Below are 22,860 nucleotides of genomic sequence, written 5' to 3'. Positions count from 1 at the left end.
CGATGACCCGGTTAGGAGAGTAGAGGTATTAGATTTGACTTATGTTAAGAAAGGTAGGGGTAGACCTAAAAAGACTTGGTTAGAAAATATTATGAATGACATTTCTTTATTAGATTTAAACGAGAATTTGACTTTTAATAGGACACAATGGAGAAAAAGGATTCATGTAGCCGACCCCACGTAGTGGGATAAAGGCTTTGATGTTGTTGTTGTTGTTGTTGCTTATTTTACTTTGCGGAGCATGTTGGAGGCGAGGTAGGCTCTGGAGTGGTAAAAAGGAAAATAGTCTATATCTTGAAGTCGTTAAGCTTCTTCTCTTTCATAATTAAGTGCCAAAAAGATATTTAAAGAGAAGCAATCCTAACTGTCATATATCTAATCAATAGAATACTCTTAAGGGTGATTGATCTCAAAGTTCTATAAATTATATAGTTGAATTTTTTTTCCCACAAATAACTTTCTATCCAAAATTTCTTCAAAAATCTTTGGATGTGTTGCTTATGTCGACATCCACAAACAACATGTATAAACTTGATTCTAGAGCTCTCAAATATGTCTTTATTGGATATTTCTTTATTTAAAAAGGTTATAAGTGTTATCATCCTCTCTCCCAGAAATTTTTTAGTTCAAAAGATGTCACATTTAAAGAGAAACAAAATTTGTTCAATCAAATTCATATTCAGATGAACTATTAACTAGAAGATAAGTTTAATGAAACATCTGTCTTTTCTTTTCCACGTTCCCTCAACATAAATTTCAACAAATCCAATCATTGTATCTCTTCAATTTTATACAAGGAATAAAGCTCAATCAAAGTCTGCATCAAGCTCAATACTCAAAATTATTATTAGATAAAATGTTCAACCCATCACTTCACATTTTTATTTATATTTTATCTTCCAACACATATCTTGTCAAAATGGTTCTCTTAAGGGCTGTTTGGTTGGTTGTAAAGTGAATGCAGTGTAAAGTCAATGTAGTATAAAGTAAATACTTGAGGTTGTTTGTAAAATAAATGTAACGAAACTATTTTTTTCTATTTTCTTGTGTGTATGTGGAGTAAAGTAAAATCAGAGGCCCGTTTGGATGAGACATTCAATCGAGCACCTAGTGTGCCTATTCCCAAACTGAATTTATTTGCCATTTTGAAGTACTCCAATTGATCGAACACAGAAGACACCTTGCGGCTCCAAGTTCCCGCATTGAGTAGCATATATTGTGTTGCTAAGAAGTGGAAGGCATACCTCGGAGTAAAGGAGCATCTCATCCAGGCCGCCGTTTCGATCAAGCAAGCTCCATCCACGGAGGTCTTCTCGAAGGCGAAGGGTGGAGGTGCGGCTCTCGAGCGGAGATTCTCCATGCAGTCCGCAGCGACGGCCGACTTTGTCGATTTTGAGCGAAGTTGAACAACAATTATGTAGCAGAAGAATCAACTTCGCATGCAAACAATGAAGTCGAATGGCAACGGAGAAATAGAAAAGATGAAAATCAAAACCTGGACGCCTCCGAAGGAGTGATGTCGAGTAGGAACGAAGAAGCCAAAGAAGCTACTGTCTGTGAATTCCTTTCTTGCTCGATTTTGAGCGAGTTTGCTTTACACCAAGAATGAACTAATGCGGGAGTTCCGAATAAATCGCGAAATTACTTTACTAAGATGGCCAACCAAATACCAAAAAGTCAAAATGCAAAGCATTTATTATGTATTACATTTACTTTTCCTCCAACCAAACGACCCCTTACCCATAAAGCTTTCCTTACAACTATAAGCTCTAAATTTATTACAATAAGACAAATTTTATTTGATGCACTTTAAAATAAGAATTGAAATGACATCATGAGAGAAGAGATGAATGCCCTGAAAAAAATCACACTTGAGAGATTGTTAAACTACTAAAAAGGCAAAAAAATTAATGCAAATTGATTTATTTAGTAAAATATATAGCAGATGTAAGCCTGTAATAGTATAAAATGAGATTGATAGTCAATAGATATACTCAATCCTATAAAATTGACTAATAGGAAATTATTGCGCCTATTGTGAAAATAAATATAATACATATCTTGATATCTCTTGTAGCGAATTGTGAATGGTTCTGTAGCAGTATGATGTAAAGAATGCTTTTTTATGTGGAGATGTTGGAGAAGTCTATATGGATCCACTAGATAGATTTGTTTGATTTTTATAACGAACAAAGTGTGCAAATTAAAGAAGGTTTTATATGGCTTTAAAAAATCTACAAGAGCGAGGTTTGGCAGATTCATAAAAGTTATGAATGAAGCTGTATACAAATAAAATTAAGAATATTAAACCCTTTTCTTAAAGCACTTCATTGATGATGAAACCTTAACTATCATCATATATATTAATGATATAATTGTCACGAGTGATGATAATAGAGGAAAGAAGTCTTTTAGGCAAAAAATTGTTAAAAGAATTTGAGATTAAAGAGTTGGAAAAGCTCAAATACTTCTCGGAAATTGAAGTTGTACAACAAGAACAAAGAATATTCTCTTTCAATAAAATTATTTCATGTATCTATTGAAAGAAATAAATATGACTAGACATAAATCTTGTGAAACCCTAATTGTAGTTAAAAATTATTTGCAGATGAAAAAAGAAAAGAGATTGACATGGGACAATATCAAATATTAGTTGAAAAAATGATCATATCACACTCGTCTAAATATCACATGTGCAGTGAATCTTGTCAGTCAATTCGTACACAAACATACAAAGTCTTACATTAAAGCTGCTTATAGAATCCTTGGACATCATAAATCAAATCTTGTTAAAAAAATTTGGTATGTAAAGTAGAATATTTATATTGAAGAGTATACTTATACATACTGCATAGGATCACTAGTGAATAGAATATTCATGATTTGATACTAAATATTTTTTAGAGGAAATCTCATAACATGAACGAGCAAAATATAACCTGTTGTTTCAATATCTAGTGTTGAATATGAATTTATAACCATTGCCCAAGGAATTTATGAGCTTCTCTAAACCAAAATCATTTTGGAAGATTTAAAATTAAATAGGAAGGGCTAATGAAGATACACTGTGACAATAAATTTGCTATAGTATTGCTCATAATCTAGTATAACATAATTGTACTTAGCATATGGATGTGGATTGACATTTCTTAAAAGGGAAATTAGAAAGTGGGTTGATTTACATTCCATATGTGCTAATAAGAAATCAACTTACATATATTCCCATCAAATAACTTTGTAACCTCATATTCAAAAATATTGTAAGCAAATTTGGATTTTTTTTTATACCATTTTTGGGGAGTGTTGAAGGAAACTGAGACCACAAGTCAATCAATCTTGATAGGGATTCATGAGCATATAAATTAAGGGTTCTAACCATTGATTCAATACTTTTATTGCCCCTAGATTGTAATTCATGTGCTTCTTCCTATCCTATTCACCATCCCCTATTGGAGATTTTTTTTTCACTTTTTTTTTTACAAGTAGCTTTGATTACTTCCATTATAAGCCTTTTGAAGAAGTCCCTACTTTGTATAGGATGACGTAATAAAAATTGAAATTAATTTTTTCTACTTTACTTCTCTTTTATAATTTGTTTAATATATAAAATGCACCATTACTATTCACATGATTGTAAAGCATATTTCTTAGGATTTTGTGCATTATCATGTGAAACTGAAAATGATTGTTGTATCCTATCCAGCTTGCTACTTAAACATATTTATTGCACTCAATAGTTGCTAGCTTTATTAAAATTTCTTTTCTGTTTACAATGCTCAAATCACATCAACATATTGTCAAAGCTAATTAATGCCTTAAACTGCATGAAATGCTGATTTCAAACATGTTGCGGATATTACTGACGCCTCTTTAAAACTGAAACAGCTTTACGCCCTTCATATAGCTTCAGCCAGCTTTCTTATATCACTATCTGGAAAGTAAAGCCGTCTATTTTATCTTCAATATTTTTTAAGAAGCATCTTTCTGTTAGTCTAGCTGGGTTATTCTCGACTGGGGAAGTTATAAATAAATTTTCTTTTGCCTCCTTGTTTTTTTTAATTGCGTTAGAATTATAAGTAATACTCCACATGTTTCTTATCAATATCTTTTGAAAATTGTGTTACCTAGGGGGAGAGCTTTTACAACCCTTACATTCCAAAAGTCTTGGAGGAATTGAGTACCAAGGGGCTTATTGAGGAAAGCGATGGTGCACGTGTTATATTCATCCAGGGGCAACCAATTCCTTTGATTGTTGTGAAGAGGGACGGCGGGTACAACTATGCATCAACAGATCTAGCAGCTCTATGGTTGGTACTTGCTATTGTTTGGCTTAATACTCATGGGCTGTGTGTGCTTCTAGAATGCATTTAATCTGATTCTTCCATTTTCTATTTGAATCATCTTATGGTCTTGTAATATGGTCAAGGTCCATATCCTCGAATGTTGTTTTCCATAATTGCAAGGCCTGTAAGGAAGTATTAAAATTTATTGAAGTAAACCTAAGTAAGGGTGAAGCAGGGTGAAGCAGGGCTTGCTTGGTTTTCCATTTTATTAATACTGTTCTATATTCAAGTATTTCAGGAATACTTTTTTTAACAGTTATCTCATTGCTTTCATCTCATGTATTTTATATGCTGCAATTAGAAGTTTACGGGCAATGTTTGGCAGCATACTTCTATTCCTTGGATGCTTTTAACTGCTTTGTCTAAATGCTGCCGGTGAAGCTGTAGGTGTTTCTTAAGCCATGATAGGAAGATCATTATTTATATCACTGGCAACCACGAATTTTCTTATGTAATTATGCAAAGGATTCAACATTTTGATGCTATTTTATGTTGCTTAAATAATTTCTTTTCCTGATTTAGGTACCGCCTTAACGTAGAGAAAGCAGAGTGGATTATATATATTACAGATGTTGGTCAGTCACAGCACTTTGATATGGTGTTCAGTGTAAGTATTATATGCCATACGAAACATTTGTTGAGAAGCATGCTATTTTGCTCTTGGTACATTCTTCATCCATTTTCGGTATCTACACATTCAGTTTGTTTGATATTGACCAGTCAGTATCACTTGTTAATTTCATTTGACATATTATGTTTAGAGGATGCTCTTCTGCACTTTTTATCTCATTAGACTGGTTATGTGGTCTTCAGTGAAGTTTTATTTATGATACAGGCGGCAAGGAGAGCTGGCTGGCTTCCAGATGCCAAGAGCATTCTATATCCTAAAACAAATCATGTTGGTTTTGGTCTTGTTTTAGGATCAGATGGCAAGCGCTTTCGCACTCGTAGTTCAGAAGTTGTTCGTCTAGTAGAGCTACTCGATGAAGCAAAAAGTCGCTGTAAAGCTGAACTTGTTAAACGGCTTGAGGATAATGGTATTGCAAAGCGATTATTTTTTTTTTTTGTTGTTTCTTCCCTGCATTTAAACTAGGTAACGTAAAAAATGAACTGTTTTAACTATTTGACATTATATCATATATGCGTTTCTTTCTGAGCTTAATTTGTCAAGTTTGTTTGTATTTATGCTCTGTGCTAATTAGGAAAGCTGAAAGATTGGACGGATGAAGAGCTTGAGAATACCGCTGAGGCTGTTGGATATGGTGCTATCAAGTTAGTCACTGTGCATTTATTTTATTGTTTTTATTATGTGAATGTCTTTTTGACTTGATTATTAGGTATGTGGATTCATTGTGAAACAATACCACGTTCTTAAGTTCATTTGGAGTTGTTTCATTGAATATATTCTTATTGATTTGCTGGTTGATACTCTTATTATTCATGCATTTATTCTGTTGCATTTTTAGAAAGTTTGTTATTTGTTGAACTTTAGCTTCAGTGTTGTGGTCTTCACTGCTATGGTTTTTATGATTATTCTATTTCAACGTTATAGCTGCTCAGTGTAAGATAAGATTAAAAAGAGTCATTTTAGATGGTTTGGTCACATAAAATGTTGACCTTCTGATGACCTGGTTAGAAGAATAGATGTATTAGATTTAACCTATATTAAGAAGGTAGAGGTAGACCTAAAAAGACATGGTTATAAAGTATTAAAAATAACCTTTGTTTATTAGATTTGAATGAGGATTTGTCTCTTAACAGGACACAATGGAGAAAAATGATTCATGTTGTCGATCTTACATAGTGAGATAAAGGCTTAATGATATTGATGGTGTCGTTGTTGTAATGTTATAGCGGTCATGGATCCATTGTTGTTATTTGTATCTTTGTTAGGTGAAGTGTGAAACCCTAACATTAGATAGTATGTTACTTGAAGTAATATCATGAACAAGATGCTAAATTTTGTACAACTACAATTAGTTGACTATGTTATATGGACAATACTATTGATTGTGTTATATGAATCATAATGTTAAGCAACAAAGAAAATAGTAACATTTAAGTTGAGTGTGGCAAAAATAAGGATTTTATGATCAATGTATTGTAAAGCTAGGAAGTAGAGTGAGGAGAGTTGGTTAGAGTAGAACTCATTGAAGTTCCCATTTAATAGAAGAGAAGTGGAAAATAGTCCCAAATGTTTAGACATTTATTACTGATGACAAAGATTCACCAATTTGGTAGATAGTTGATACTTGATAGTTGTCGTGAAGGAACTGGCAGGAGTTGAACAAATATAACATATGGGGAAGTTGTGCAAGAACTTGTATAAATTACGGTTAACAACTCATGAAGCACTCAATGAATGGAGGAGGATGACTCTTAACACTAAAGCCCCAATAGTTTAAAAAGGGCTAATGATAATGATAAAGGATATTATGAACAAGAATATTTTGGAAGTGAACATCAATTAAGTTTAGTAACCTTATCTGTGTTGTTGCTAGTGGTTTTCAGTGAATTCCATGAATAAAACCTAGTTAATTTTGCAAGCACACCAATTAAGCAAGCTCCTAACCGCTTTTGAAGCAGCTTTTGAAATAATTAGAAGAAGGATCTAGGTTTCTGAGAATCTTCGCATCTTGCTTCTAAATTTTATGTACGAGGCCACTTTGGAATAACAGGTTTAGAGTTTTTTTTTTCACTTGGCGAAAATTGGATATTCCAATTAATTATGGGATTGCATGTCACTAGGATATTATGCTTAGAAACATAGAAATATCAAATTGAATCTGACAGGACTTGATTATATTATTTTTTATTTGGATTAGGTATCTTATTTTCTTCTCCAAGTATGGATTGCTTATATGATGGATTCTTTACTCTGTTTTTATAAGAAGTCAGAATAAGCTTGTTTTATCTCTTTGCTATCTAGCTTATTTATTATATGTGGATTAATGTTTTCGACTCCCTGAGTGAATTTCTCTCTCAACAGATATGCAGATCTGAAAAATAACCGGTTGACTAATTACACTTTCAGTTTTGACCAAATGCTAAATGATAAGGTATGCTCTCGTACATTCCCTTCCTCCTCTTCACACGATCACTACTATGGGCTTGCACATGCATATGGTGGTGGCATTATCATTTTTACCATTTAGTGTTCTTTATCAAGAGAACTGGATTATGGATACTTGTTTTTTTTTCCTTTGCGCCTATCTCGATATTTTGATATATGCAAAGACTTCTTGTTGTATTTTTTTCTATGCTTTTATAACTCATTGTGTGCTAATTTGCTTGTTAATGCTCCAACTCAGAAGTTTGAACTTGTTTCTCCTTGACTATTTTGTTGATATTCTTACTTGTTTGGCAAGACTGCTCGTCTTTTATTCCTTTTTGTTCTTATTTTCAAGTGCACTATGCTTTAAAATCAACAGGGAAACACGGCCGTTTATTTGTTGTATGCTCATGCCCGTATATGTTCCATCATCAGGAAATCTGGCAAAGACATTGAAGAGATAAAGAAAGTATGAATTTTAACTTTTATTTAAACTAGTTTAATCTTTTTTCTTTTTTGGAAAATAAATGAAGGTTTTCAAGTGTAATAATAAATACCTCCAAAACTTTGTTTAATTTTCACTGTTGCAGTCGGGGAAACTTGTGCTTGGTCATGCTGATGAGCGTGTTTTGGGACTTCATCTTATCCAATTTGCAGAGGTAAGAATGTATTTAATATTAATATTCCTTGGTGTTTTTTCTCTCTAGGAGATTCTATAACTTATGCCTTCCTTTTAATGATAACAATACGAACACTGCAGCTCATGGATGCTAATGAAATGAGTAAATTGCTTTGACAAGGAAAACCTTTTTTTTTACAAGGAAAACTATTTGACATTGTATACTTGCTGATTTAATAATAGCAATGGCAGAATGGTTTGTAGTGCTGCTAATTTTATGTTCAGTTTTTGAGAATCAATTGTGCTGAATAACGGTGAGATCTTGTTAATTTTAGAATTTTTTTTTACTTGAGATAATTTTAGTAGTAATAGATCTCATGGGGGGCTTGTGACTTTGGAGGATCGAAGCATTAATAAGAGTACACATTTTAGATATTTTAGGTCTATTGTTCAGAGTGATGGTGAAATAGATAGGGATATGATTAGTAGAATTCCAGTTGGATAGTTGAAGTGGAGAAATGCATCGGGCTTGTTGTGTGATAGAAAAATTCCCCTCAAACTAAAGGGAAAATTCAATAAGATGGCGGTGAAACCTACAATGCTTTGCAGAATGCTGGCCATTAAAAGAGAAGCATAATATTAAGTAAAGTGTTGCAGGGATGAGGATGTTCAAGTGGATGAGTGACTTTACTCTTTAGAGACATGATACGAAACGAGTATAAATGTGAGAAGATTGGAGTATCTCCCATGGAAGATAAGATTAGAGAGAGTTGCCTTTGATGATTTGGTCACATAAAATGGCGGCCTTCCAATGACCCGGTTAGGAGAGTAAATGTATTAGATTTGACTTATGTTAAGAGAGTTAGAGGTAGACTTGAAAAGACTTGGTTAGTAAACATTAGAAATGACCTTTCTTTATCAGAGTTAATGACTCTTAACATGACACAATGGAGAAAAACGATTCATATAGCCCACCCCATATAGGGGGATAAATGTTTGATGTTGTTTTTATTATTGTTGTTGTTGAGATAATTTGTGATGCATGCATTGTCACTTGCACTTACAGCCTTTCAGGTTCTTAACGGTAACAGTATGCTGCCTGTTTTAGTGGAATTTAACAGATAATTTTTGTTGCTTTAGATTTTCCACCATATACTGTTAAATCTAACAATTACTGGCTGGTTAAATTCCCGAAGGAGTCAATGTTAACATCTCGAAAACTTTCTGATACGCCTTAGGTTTCACAAATTAGGGTTTGCCCTAATTTTCCTTCAAGATGAAATTTCTCCTCTAAATCCAAGAAAAAATCAACACAAGAGGGATGAGAGGAAGAACAAGAACATTTGCATTCAAAATCCAAGAGAAACAAGATACAATTTGTCCACTTCGAGAAGGACAAGGTCTCCCACAACAAACCCTAGAAAAATAAGAGAAAGAAACTAAGGAGGCTAAGAGAAAACTCAAATCTTGCATAACCCTAGAAATCTCACTCTATTCCTTACTTAAAGCAAGCCAAAAGACCAACAAAACCCACTAGTGGGCTGCCCAAAATGAACCGCCCAGCTCAGGGCAGACCCGAGCCAAACCGGTCCAGGATTGGACCGGTTCCGCTCAAGGCCGAACCGTCCCGCCGCTCCGTCGCGTCCCGCGCTCCCCTTCGGCTGGCCGACTGGCGCGGCATTCCCCCCGCGGCTTTCGCTCGCCCGCGGGTGCCGTCCCTCCCTCTGCGACCGGGAGGCGGATCAGATCACTTTCACCTGTATCTTGAAAACTTTCTCTAAAGCATAAATCGTAAAATAATCAATCCGCTAGTAGTTGTGCGGGCCCAGACATTGTAAGCATTGCTGGTTGACTTTTTGTCATTGGATTACAGGAATTTTAAGATTATAAATAAAAAATCATTGCAGCCATCGATAGGTTTCATTCTCTCTTTGTCAGCTATTAATCTCGTGTACGCATTTGTCTCCGCTCCTTTCTGCGTATGTTGTATCTTGCATGCCCATACGCCTTTATCCTGTATTTACACGCTGACTATTCTCTTAACCAGAAGTTTACTATATAAGTTCCTCTTTTTAGCACTAATGCAGATTAATATTTGATCATATTGATCTAATCCATTTATGATGTTTCTGGTTTGAAAATTTTCTTTTTGTTTGGTATTGTATTTTATTCACGTTCCTCCTATCTCTACCAAGTACAAATATGTTCATGATTATTACCATATATGATTTTCAGGTAGTTGAAGAGGCTTGCACTAATCTTCTTCCAAATGTTTTGTGCGAGTATCTCTACAATCTGTCTGAAATATTCACAAGATTTTACACTAGCTGCCAGGTACTTCTTTCTAATTTGCCTTGTTTTGTGGGCCATCTAATTTTCCATAATCAAATTTTGGTATTTAGCAGCTTTGTGCATTGTTTTGCCATTATCAAACCTTAGTTCGTTGATTTAGTTCTGCAACTCCATGCAAAGTTTTTCTCCCTAAAGCCTTCCATACTTGCCTCGTGGAGTGCAAGGGGTTTTCTTAGGCCTACTCTGTTCTTTCCACCTCACATGATATTTGGGTGAGACTTTTGGGAGAAAACTTTGGGAAATAAATTTGGTCTTCTTTGCAATCTCTCTAGCTCTGATTGCCTAGCAGGCCTTAGTAGAATTCGGCTAATTTCGAACTAATAAATTTGGATCCTGTAAAACTTAACAAAATTGAAACATTTTGATCTGTGGGTGAGATCCATAATATAAGAAATATGATCTCCATTTAGGTTTTCTAGTCTGTTTAGAAAGATGGAAGATATGACCTTCATTTACTTGTCTGTTTAGAAGGATAAAAAAATGAAGAAAATTTAATGTAAAATCTGGCAATATTCTGGCTATTTATGAATCTGCAGGCTTTGAGTTGGTGTTTTCAACTCTATGATGCACCAACACTTCTTCTCAAAGAGGCTTGCAATGTCCGACACAACATACATCCGACACTCCTCCGACACGTGTCAGACATGCTGAAAACGTGTCCGATTAAAAAAATTTAAATCCAAATTGGTATCTTAAATATTTTATATTTTTAAAAATATAATTTCTTATATTTAATTTTTTTATTTAAAATATAAAACTAAATTTCTTATTTCCTATTCACAACATCAAATCAATCGCCCGCACTCAATATCTCATTCTATCGAATATTCTCATTTTCATTTCTCTTTGGCAGTGAAGATATTTTCATCTCTTCTCTCAATGTCTGATAAGCGGTATCAATGCCTGACTCTCGATATCCTAATATTAATCATTCTGAGCACAAATTCTAGTTAAATTACTTATTATTTTTAAAATTATACTTATTTAATTTTTATAAACTATTTTAAAAATATAAAAAAACTATAATACCATATCCAACCCGTGTCCGTCCCGTGTCCTATATTTTTAATAATTGATGTGTCCCATGTCCGTATCGTGTCATACCCGTGTCACTGATCTGTGCATAATAGTTTCAACTCCTTTTCCATTCCTTTCACTTGCATTTCCAGCTTCCAGATACACAAGAGAATTGTTTCGTCTTTTTTTTTTGTTTGAGCAGGTTGTTGGATCTGCGGAAGAAACTAGCAGACTCTTATTGTGCGAGGCAACAGCCGTTGTAATGAGGAAATGCTTCCATCTACTTGGTATCACGCCTGTCTACAAAATATAGTGCTGCAATTTTCTCTTTAGTTATACCAATTAAATTATGGGTCATATGGCTTGTTAACTTAATATTAGATCTCCTTTTGATTGATAGCTTTAAATTGTAATTTATCAAATGATATTTCAGATTTGTTAGGCGTTCACATTAGTTCATTTTCACTGTCAGTTAACATGCTAGTTAAAAATATTGCCACTATAAACCAAACAAATTTGAAGTATCTTAGGCTTCGTTTGGGATTGCTTTCTTACTGCTTCAAGCAACTTTCTAGCACAAAAAAATTAATTTTTTAAACTAGAAAATTGCTTTAAGAAACAATAAAAAGATGTCTCAAACAAAGTCTTAATCACTAAGAAAATGTAGAATGGAGAAAAGTATCATAATCAAAATCACTAATGCTGGACATTTTATGTTCTATTGATAATAGTGATAGGAATGTAAGTGAGCCAAGCTGGCTCATGAACCAGCTTGATTTTTTCATGAGTTGAGTTTATTGAGCTATGAATTTGGATTTGAGGTTAAATTCTAGTTTATATATTGTACAAGCTTGAGCTCGACCCAGCTTTGTAAAGCTGTTAGCTTGTTGAGTTGCCTTGATTATTCTTTATTAATGAATCAATATATATAAAATGAGCTAATCTTGAGTTTTTTTTATCTAATATATCTCAACTTATGCTGTATGGTGTAGAATGTTGGCCATTAAAACAGAAGTATATAATTATGTTAAGTGTTGTAGAGATGAGGATGCTCTAGTGGATGAGTGGCTTTACTCTTAGAGATGGAATGTAAAAAGATCATATACGCGAATAGGTCGGAGTAGTTTTTGTGAATGATAAAGATTAGAGAGGGCCATCTTAGATGATTTGGTCGCATCAAATGTTGATCTTCTGATGATCTGATTAGAAGAGTAGATGTATTAAATTTGACCTGTTAAAATTAGAGGAAGATTTAAAAAGATTTGGTTAGGAAATATTAAAATAACTTTTTATTAGATTCAAATGAGAATTTGACTCTTAGTTGGGCACATCGGAGTAAAAAGATTCATGTATTGAGATAAAGGCTTCATGTTGCTATTGTTGTCAGCTGTCGAGCAATTAAATTAAGCTTGAACCTCGTGTTTTTTTGCTCTAGTTGAGCTCGAGCATAGCAAATGAGTTGGAGTTGAGTTCGAGCTTTGTATAAATTATTTGATCTTGGCTCCATTAAGAATTTGACTAAACTCAACTTATCTTGTTTACACTCCTAAATAGTGATTGGCATAGCTTAATTTTGGTTGATATTACATCAAAATTTGTATTATATTAACTTGATATTTATGATATGTATATAAGTGAAAAATGATTATGTAATAATTTATGTCCCTACCTCCATATATACTATGATATAATAAATAGAAATATTGGATCACATATTTGCTATCTAAAATTATTCCTTGCCATGTTTTTTTTACTCCTTTTTATTATGCAATTAATTTGTAATCTTTTGAAGGAATTATAGAGCATTGAGATTGACATAGGGGCACTTTGAGGTGACAAAATTGAAATAAATGTTCACTAATCTCTTGATGTTGACCTATGTTTAAATAGAGGATGAGAGGGTGGAAGATCTATACAAATTTGTTTTAAGATAATTATATTATGAATTTTGATTGATTTTGTTGGTATAGTGTATTCATTTTTAATAAATAAAATATTAATAAAACTTATCTTGATTAAATTTGGGCTATAATATTATGATCATTTATATTATTATTTTTTAAATAAGTGAATAGACATGTCTAATATATTAATATCATAATCAATTAGGATATTTTGAAGTGAAATGCATGAGGATGGATTTTTTCGTTTGTTGTCGTGAGTTTTGAGTGATGCCCATTTTTTTTTCTTACCATGAGATATGCATATAATTTTTGTTTTCTGTCATTGTGTTTGCAGATTTTTTATTTTAAGTGATAGTTATGGTGAATGATGGTGAATATATTTAGGTTACATTTAAAATTTAGGGGATATTGGAGTGAAGTTAAAGTTAAATGTGAAGAAAGAAGAAGATATGAAGGGGAAAAATATAAAGCTATAAAATTAGAGTATTATTTGCTTAATATTTTTATCCTTAGAGAGAAGGCTGAAAAGATTTGTCCATATGGCTAATTGTTCATGAGTTTAAATTAAGCTACCATATTAGTTCTACTTCTCCTAAAGTTTATAAGACAATTTCAAGTGATAATGAGGTGATGCAAATGATATGACAATGTAATGATAGTTACCAGGTTGAAATTGTTGTTACATTACAAGAGGATACATAGCCTGATATGAACTTTGAAGGTTTAGAGCATTGTCCTAACATCGACAGAGCTATTAATGTTTCTTCAAACAATATTGACTTTGAAAGCTTAAGCAGTAATCAGCTTATGCAACCAATCAATGATAATAAAATATTAGAAATTGGTGCTTATTTTCATGATGTTAGTAGGATAAAACAATTCCTATGATCTACCGCAATTACTTATAAATTTGGGGTGATGATAAATGCTAGCAATAAGTCTAGAGTTATAGCAACATGCTCGCATCGAGGGTGCCCTTGGAGAACACGTGCATCGCTATGCAAAGATGGCTATATACAAACAAGCTTATGTCCATGCTTGTTCAGGGTACGTCCATCGCTATGCAGAGATGGTGAGATACAAACAAGCATATAACAATTAAGTTTGTGTTATGTAATTCTTAAAAGTGTTAACCTCCATATATGTGGCATGGTCAATGCAAGAAAATGAGATGCTAACCAATTATTATTAGTAAGCAAGATATCATTCAAAATGAAGATCGGAATGTCTAGATCATGATGAAATAAATCAAACCGTGTCCAATTACAAAATGGATCGCATCAATGCATTCATGACATCGAATTTACTGAAGAGAAGCTATTTGTATGCAACTTGATCGAGCAATAATGTGTTAGTGATTGCGACTCTAGCAAAAATTACACAAATAAGCTCCAATCACCAAACAGACTACGCTGATGAATATCAAATTCCTCTTTTAGGTATGGCAGTATCCTCCACCTATACGTTGACATAGCCCACTTGTCTCCCACTAAGGCTTCGTTTGGGACGGCTTTCTTATTGCTTCTTAAAGCATCTTTCTACTATAAAAATTTAAATTTTTAAACTAAAAAACTGTTTTAAGAAATAATAAAAAAGTCATCCCAAACGAAACTTAAGCCTTCATGATTTCACACAAACTGGACGAGACACAACTTTCCAAGTCTGAGCCGAACCCTCACCAATCTTTCTCTAGTTCATTTCTCTCTATATATCTATTATAATAATAAAAATTCCAAAAAAAAAAAGAGTGAGTATTTTGTGTGTTTGATCTCTCATGCCTTGTACCTCATCGCCATAGTCGTCATGCTTATGTGAAGGCATAATGCTTGCAAGCTTGAAAAAACTCAAGTCCCATTTTCGGCACTCGCAGCGTGTCAGAGGACCACCTATACACGCTCCCGTTTTCTTGTTGTGATCTTTCGTCAACCAAACCCATATCACTAATCACTACCAAACAACGATTTCGTTAGGTTATAGACTTAGGCTTCGTTTGGGACGACTTTCTTACTGCTTCTTAAAGCCGCTTTCTAGTACAAAAATTTTAATTAGGTTACACGATAATTATATTAGTTTTAATTTCAAGTTAATTTAGGCTTCGTTTGGGATGACTTTCTTACTGTTTCTTAAAACAATTTCTTAGTACAAAATAAATTTTATACTAAATTTTGAACTAAAAAACCGCTTTAAGAAGCAGTAAGAAAGTCGTCCCAAACAAAACGTTAAACTTAAAAAACTAATGAAATAAAATTTGAATTTCAAAGAAAATAATTTTAATATCCACTCACAAGACAGCTGCTTCTCCACTTGATCACATTGACATGGGTTGGGTAATCTTTGACCTTGGTGTGATGCCAATTTTGTTACAGCATCATTTGCCAGACAGATTTGTAGAAAAAAATTAAATTTATTATTAATTTATTGAATTTAAATATTATTTATATTGAATTTATATATTAGAGAATAAAATTTATTTTTTTGTCTTTAAAAAATCTTTTGCCAATCTAATGATTCGTCGAAAGATAGGCATTCATTTTAGGTTTCGTTTAGGATGATTTTCTTATTGATTTTTGAAGCAGTTTTTTAGTACATAATTTTTTAGTTTAATTAATTTTCCTTAATCATATTTTTATTAGGTGTGACAACACCAAGTGTGCTAATTAAACATTAATCTCCTTCATGATAATTATTTATTTATTATTAAATGATGATTTAGATTGCTTGTGCTTAATCTATATGCATGTTTGTTTCTTGGTATGTTTTGTAATAATATATATTTGATAAGGTAGATCATGCATAAGAGTGTAAGTGAGCCGAGTTGGCTCGAATTTGACTTCTAAGTTGCTCACGTGTTGAGTATCAAGCCATGAGCTCGAGCTCAAGTTCAAGTTGATCGAAGCTTTACATAGCAAAGTCTCGTGGTGACTTCCTGGCTTCTAGAACCATCGATGCCTTCTTCAAAGAACCTCAACTGTAATTTCTTCATCAATGTTGGACCCAACGATGCCATCTATAATGAACTCCAGCCGTTCGATCCATTGATGACTTCTATAACAAACTCTAGCTGCAACTTTCTTGCTACCACTTGACCTGTCATTGACTTCTTCGATGATCTTGAGCTCGCAAGTAGAGCTCGAGCTTGGGAAGATACGAACAAGATGTGCTCAAGCTTACTATATGAGCTTGAGCTTAAGTTATTGTAGGGCAATGAGTTGGCGAGCCAAACTCGATGCAATTCTTACTTGGGATAGATTCGACTTGACTAGTGCATACCCTTAATTCATGTATGGGTTGCCCCAATGAGGCAAGATGCGACAAGATTTTGCAAGATAAGAAGAGGCAAAAAAATTAGAATTTTAAAGTAAGCAAATTGAATGTTTTCAAAATATGATAAAAAATAGGAGGTTTTAGGTATTTCTAATACCATAAAATTATATTTTAAATCAATACTATAAATGTTAACATAATGCTCCGCAAAGAGAAAACAAAGAGTTCAAAAATAGAGCAACATAAAAATACAGTGCCTCTACTATTCGAGAAATTATTCTGTGCAGAGTTCAAACGAGAAAAATCATTCAGACTATGAGTATACACACATTGAATAAATAGTCTACACATTGTGTACAGTATGTGTATACACGTATGTCCAGATGATTTTTTCTGTTTGGACTCCGCACAGAATAATTTCTCATACTATTCCTTGTTTTTGCGCTTATTTGACCTTCACATATCAAATGGATGTGCTTGAATAGGCCGAATTTGGCTGCCCCCAATGTGTAATTTCACAATAAACACCCTTATTAGTTATTTCTACAATACTATATTTTAAGACCAAACTCAATAATGTTATATTTCTTAATAAAAATATATTTTTTAAGGAATAATAAACTTAATAACTTCAAAAGTAAGCTCCCTGATTCCTCTCTAATAAAATTGTTGAATTTTACATATTAAATTAGTAAATCAATTATTATTTTTTAAAGAATGCCACAATGGAATCTCCTAATAAATGAACTAATAAGAGACTATGTAAATTAATAATTCAATTAGAGACTACGGAATCTCCACAAACTTAGAGTACAAAATTTTATTTTTTGTACTAAAAAGCTATTTTAAAAATCAACAAAAAAGCCATCCCAAATGAAGCCTAAGGCTCCGTTTGTGACAGTTTTCTTATTGTTTTCTAAAGTAGTTTTTGCTATGAAAATTTGTAGGGGTGTTAATATTTGACACGACACGAAAACCCGACCCGGACCCGATTTCAAAATTAAATCCGGGAGCACCCGAACTCTGATTTCAGCAAGCTTACAATCAAACTGAGCGTCTCGAAAATACGAACCCAACGCCACCAAATTCAATTCAATCCGAGTTCAAGTGAGCCCAAATCAAGTGCCTGAAGTGCTGTTGGAAAGCTCATACCATAATTTGAGTAACCAAACGGTCTCCGATTTTAACGATCTTATACTCGAATCGAGCGGCTCGACGGGACAAATCCAACGAGCCCAAGATTGTCTAATTTCGGCATCACGAAGGCCTTCAAATGTCCAACGAACTGTGCACGGATTCAACATCAACCGTCCATTCGACCACTCCCTATTTGCCCCTGATCTCACACCTATTTACAAGTCATGCCACTCTAGAAAACTATAAATAGAGTCCTCATTCCTCATGAGGGGGGACCAAAGCAAGAAGAAGAAAAGAAGAAGAAGATAAGGGGAAGGAGAATCAGCTCCTCCTCGACCACCGCCAGAGTTGAACTCCAGCATTGTAATGGCCAAGGTGAACACTCCGGAATTCTGCGGGATATTCGGGAGAACGCCAGAATTCTGCCCAACTTCCACGTGATGCCGAAACTCTGCCCAAGTGATGATGGAGTTCTCCTCGTTCACCAACAGACGTCGGACTTCTACCCGACGCCGGACCTTCATTCTTCACCAAGTTTCTACCCGACACCGGACTTCTACCGGTTATCGGACTTTCGCCGGACGTTTATTCGAAGATGAATTTCTTCCCATTGTTAGACTTCTCCCTGACGTCGTCCTTCTGACCTTCATCGTCAGATACAATCCTTCAACCTCCGTCGCCAGCCGACTACGGTTCTCCTGACTTACGTCGCCCGCCGACTACAGTCCTTCCAACAAAGCGAATACATCAACAGCGACTCTTTGTATTCCCAACATGTAATGTACTTCATATAATGTACATCAAACCTGTGCCTTCCTCAAAGGAAGGGCCTCACTTGTAATCGACTATAATACTAGTGGATTCAGTCAAATTGGGCTAGGCCCTGTGGTTTTTCCCCATTTTTAGAGGTTTTCCACATAAAAATCTTGGTGTCTCATAAATGCTAGACTCTCTCTCTTACCTGATTGCGCGCCGGATTTTCGTACAACGCTAAGACGATAAACTTTATAATTCTTTACCTCCGCGAATACTCCCGGACGCAACAAAGACTATTATAAAATAATCGAAAATCCCACACTGAACAGCTAGAAGATAATGGGGAACTATAATGTTGGTAAGTTCTTTATATTTGCTTATATATTAATATAACAGTTAAATAACATAAAAGTATTTACATAAAAAGATATATTTTACTTAAATAATTTAATATTAATAATATTTTTTAAATGATTTAGATGGTTATAATAATATGTAACTACATTAAAATTTTATGATATAATTGTAAATCTTCAAAATTGTAATTTGTAAGAAATAAAATTAATCCTTAATGCAATTCAAGCAAGTTCTTTTTTTTTTAATATATACAAAAAGCTTCTACACTTAACAATCCAAATTCGAAGAGATTATTACATGCGGAGCCAAATACAGAGAACCATTCGATTTTGTGATTGTGAACAGTAAAAAAGATAGTTACAATTAACCAATGCGCTTTTACTGTTCACATCGGCATTTTTACTGCGTTTTTATTGTTCACAATCACAAAATGGAACAGTTCTCTATATACAGACTCCGCGCATAATAATCTCTCCCAAACCTGACCATCCAAAAATCTTCGAGAATTAAACTAAAGCTTGAAAATAAACATTAAAAAAAAAGAAAAAAAAAAAACAAAAAACTGAAAAAGAAATGAGCTAAGCTTGTAAGGCGAACAGAGTTGTGCATGTGATCAGAAACAGCGAAGCTGCTCGCCGGTGACGAAGCTGATAGTCGTGCCATGATCGGAGAACGAACCCCACCCCCTCGCTTGCATATTTTCTCTTTTTCGCCGCCTTCCCAGCCGCGATAGACGGAAACGGTTCGCCCGTATGGTTCTCTCTAGAGATTTTGTCATTTCCTAAACGATTCGGACATCTCGATCGATCTAAAGGAGCTGGAATTAAGATTCCGGTAAGGCCCAGGTGCCAGCTCCTCCACCATGGAACCATCCGCTCTTTCTCCTGTCTTCCTCCTCGCTCTCCACAGCCGATAAACCGCTACTCCGGCGAGTGTGACGGCCGCCAAAACACCGACCACCACCAGCGCCTCCGCCGCCTTCCTCACTTTATCTCCTCCTCCGCCGCCGCCCCTTCCGCCATGATTTCCCGTGATTCTCACCTTAAAAAACCCAATTTTGTTCTCATCTCCAACTTCCAACAGCGTCTGAATCGGATAATCCATTTCATAACAGTAGCCGGTTGCATTATTGTACACCGCTCCCCAGCAGCTACAATTCCGCTTGCACAATCTCTCACACTCCTTCAAAGATTCCACCTTTACGAACCCAAGCACCTCCTTGTTCGCCAAGTCGACACCTTTCCTTCTCAGCACCCAGAAATCATCATTTCCGCTCCCGCAGAGATCGCCGGCATCCGCCGCTAAGCACCCATGGCTGCGGTTATCGATACAGCCGCATCGCTTCTCCTCCGCGCTGCAGAGCCCATAAGCACCACAGGCGCTTGGAAGCTCGCATAGCTCTGGCATGGCCTTGTAATCCGAAACCCAGATCGTGCCGTTCCAGTAATATGCTCTAAAGTTTCCGTCAGCCTCCAGGGTGAGCCGCCGGAATCCGGTAATTCCCCTTGCGAAGCTATCGAAGGACAATTCATCCACCGGTGCGTTTTCCTTTTGGTACAAACCGAGGAAACCGAGCGGGCTCAACTGAGCGTAGATCGGTCCCTCGCCTGCGACGATCTGGTTCTTCGCTTCCAAGGCCGTTCGCTTCCAATACATAGGTTCTTCAACTCCTCGTCCGAATTCCATGAACAGGGCGAGGTAGTTGGAGCCTAATCTCATCGAGTAGCGCTGATTGGTGGAAAACAGAGAAGCGTTAGATGTAAAGTTCTGATCTTGGACGATTGTGTCAGAAGGAAAATCGAAGCTTTGCCAGAGAACATCTATTGGTCCTGCAGCTTTTATTATCTGGAGATTGGAGGAGTTGAGGAGGACGACGCGGTCGCCGGCGGTCGCCGGGGTAGACCATAGAACCCCTGAGTTTTGGTCGGAGAAGAGGAGGCTGCCATTAAAGGAGAGAAAGGCTGAGCCGGACCGTTGAGCCGGCCGTCCCGGGATAGCGCGCCAGACTGGCTGGTTTGACGGGAGGTGGATGACGGCGAGGTCGAGGTTGGAGGAGTTAATTTGCAGAAAGCCGAAGGAGAAAATGCCGGTTGGATCGGAAAGCAGAGGCTGAAACGAACCAGCTGATTGATCAAAGCTCGCTCTGAAGCCTCGATTGAGCTGCTGAAGCGTCGGAGTCCCAGCAGCTGAAGTTTTGATTGCTAAGTGGATGATGAGAAGTGAAAGAAAGCCGCAAAGACTCTGCTTCTTCTCCATGGCTGGCTTCATCACTGAGCAGAGAAGAAGTAGAGAGAGGGAGTAATTTATGCAGAAGAGAGATAGATAGTAGTTAGGCGATAACATTTTTAAATTTTGGGATTAGGAGGATCGCCATTAGCAGGGTTTTGACTTTTGAATCGATTAAAGAAATTATTTTGACGGCTATTTGGAGGAATGAGAAACCCACGTGAGTTGAAGTTCTTGTGCTTAACCTTTCCATTTGAAATCGTTCATATCAAAGCAATAATGGCAAACAGAAGGTGAAGTTGCCTTTAATGACAATGAGAGATGGGAATTTGCTGAACTTTCTTTCAATTCAGTCATGATTATAAAAATATTAGAGTTGTTAGACATATATTCTTCTAGATGGGGTGAACCAAATTATAGTTGAGAAGTTGGTTATATGAACAACTTTGGCTAGTCTATGGAAAAAAATTACTTGCTTATTGTGTGGTGGCAGCTAGGGGTGTTCCTAACTTTTTTCTTGCTTGGCCGCCTTGTTTCGCCCCTTCTCCGGCTTCGTCGAAACTCTCCACGGTTACCTTTGCATTTTTCGCTCTCGTTGTGTTTTCTGATCAAGACTGCCCTATCATTTCCTCCACATTCAACCCTAACCCTAACAACTAGAACCACTCTGCCACATTTAAATGTCTTGATACTTCAAAACATCCGAGCACCTTGAACTGGAAGTATCTTTTAGTTTCCAAAAAACCCTACCTCTACCCCGTTTCTATTAGAGCAACAGGATTAAAATAACTATTTGTATTTCTGTATTGCCATATATACAACTCTCCTCTGTAAATCTATAAATAGACACTTGTACCGTGTTAAGCAACAATGAAAATATATTTCTGTTTCTGAAATTCGGTTTATTCTCTATTCTCTCTTCTCGTATTTCTTTTCCATTCTCTGTTACAGTTCAAGAAATAATATCTTGAACTTCTACATGGTATCAGACGGGGCTCTCTGATCCCGGGGAAAACAATGGCATCTTCTTCTACTTCCCAGACTGCCGGCGACATGACGACTCTGTCATCCTCAACTCCGGCCATCTCCTCCTCTCTTAAGTTTGTTCTTTCCAATCTTAAAAATATTGTTCAAAGTCCTCTCTCGGCGGACAATTACCACCTCTGGCGGTCTCAGATCATGAAGATTTGCCGGGCAAATGGATTCTCTACATTTCTTGACAGCTCTATTCCGATTCCTGAAGCTTTCATCACCACTCAGGACGACACAACCTCTAAGAATCCGGAACATGAGCAATGGCTTCTTATCGATCAAAATTTATCGGTGGCTATATGTTCAACGATCTCAGCAGCTGTTCTTCCTTATGTTTTACATCTCGAATCTACCTCCGAAATCTGGCAGACACTTGAAACTAGATTTCAAGCCACAAACCGCTCTAAAGTGATCCAACTCAAGAACGAACTCTATCATGTTTCTCTCAAGAATTCCACCATGATGCAATACTTGAATGAGGTTAAAGTTCTTGTAGATCACATTGCGGCAGCGGGTGCTCAACTTGATCCCGAAGAAATCATTATTCATATCATCAACGGGCTACCTCCGGCGTACCAGTCTTTCAAGACTTACATTCGCACGATGACGAACCCGCTCAGTCTTGATCAACTATATTCCCTGCTAATAAGCGAGGAAATTCACATTGCCGCGGACAATGTCCGTTTCGCCTCCATGACGGATCAACCTCACGCTCTGTTCGTCAACAGAGGTCGTGGTCGGCGTTCAAGAACACGTCCACCAGTTAACTCAAATCCAACATCTGAACCTCCATCAGCGGCT

At 35.7% G+C, this 22,860-nt stretch overlaps 2 protein-coding genes across 6 annotated transcripts in view; one reads left to right on the top strand and one right to left on the bottom strand.

Moving 5' to 3' along the window:
• LOC110105823 (arginine--tRNA ligase, cytoplasmic) overlaps positions 1 to 11,868 on the top strand; it is a 33,116-nt gene extending 21,248 nt beyond the window's left edge. For all 5 annotated transcript variants that reach the window (XM_020835473.2, XM_020835472.2, XM_020835471.2 and 2 more), the window contains 9 exons: positions 4,129 to 4,307; positions 4,866 to 4,950; positions 5,179 to 5,380; positions 5,546 to 5,615; positions 7,333 to 7,402; positions 7,775 to 7,864; positions 7,986 to 8,054; positions 10,250 to 10,348; positions 11,586 to 11,868. In XM_020835473.2, the coding sequence (XP_020691132.1) occupies positions 4,129 to 4,307; positions 4,866 to 4,950; positions 5,179 to 5,380; positions 5,546 to 5,615; positions 7,333 to 7,402; positions 7,775 to 7,864; positions 7,986 to 8,054; positions 10,250 to 10,348; positions 11,586 to 11,696 (975 nt within the window). In that variant the 3' untranslated portion in view covers positions 11,697 to 11,868. The remainder of the gene's footprint in view (positions 1 to 4,128; positions 4,308 to 4,865; positions 4,951 to 5,178; positions 5,381 to 5,545; positions 5,616 to 7,332; positions 7,403 to 7,774; positions 7,865 to 7,985; positions 8,055 to 10,249; positions 10,349 to 11,585) is intronic.
• A 7,171-nt stretch (positions 11,869 to 19,039) lies between these two features.
• Positions 19,040 to 21,215, bottom strand: LOC110105811 (PAN domain-containing protein At5g03700). The gene has a single exon (XM_028693934.1). It carries the CDS (start codon positions 21,142 to 21,144, stop codon positions 19,576 to 19,578), a length of 1,569 nt encoding a protein of 522 aa, XP_028549767.1. The 5' UTR covers positions 21,145 to 21,215; the 3' UTR covers positions 19,040 to 19,575.
• Positions 21,216 to 22,860: the final 1,645 nt, after the last annotated feature.

Source organism: Dendrobium catenatum, unplaced genomic scaffold (genome assembly GCF_001605985.2).
Source record: "Dendrobium catenatum unplaced genomic scaffold, ASM160598v2 fragScaff_scaffold_390, whole genome shotgun sequence".
NCBI lineage: Eukaryota > Viridiplantae > Streptophyta > Magnoliopsida > Asparagales > Orchidaceae > Dendrobium > Dendrobium catenatum.
The sequence above is the reverse complement of the archived record's forward strand: the minus strand, read 5'-3'. Positions and strand labels throughout refer to the sequence as shown.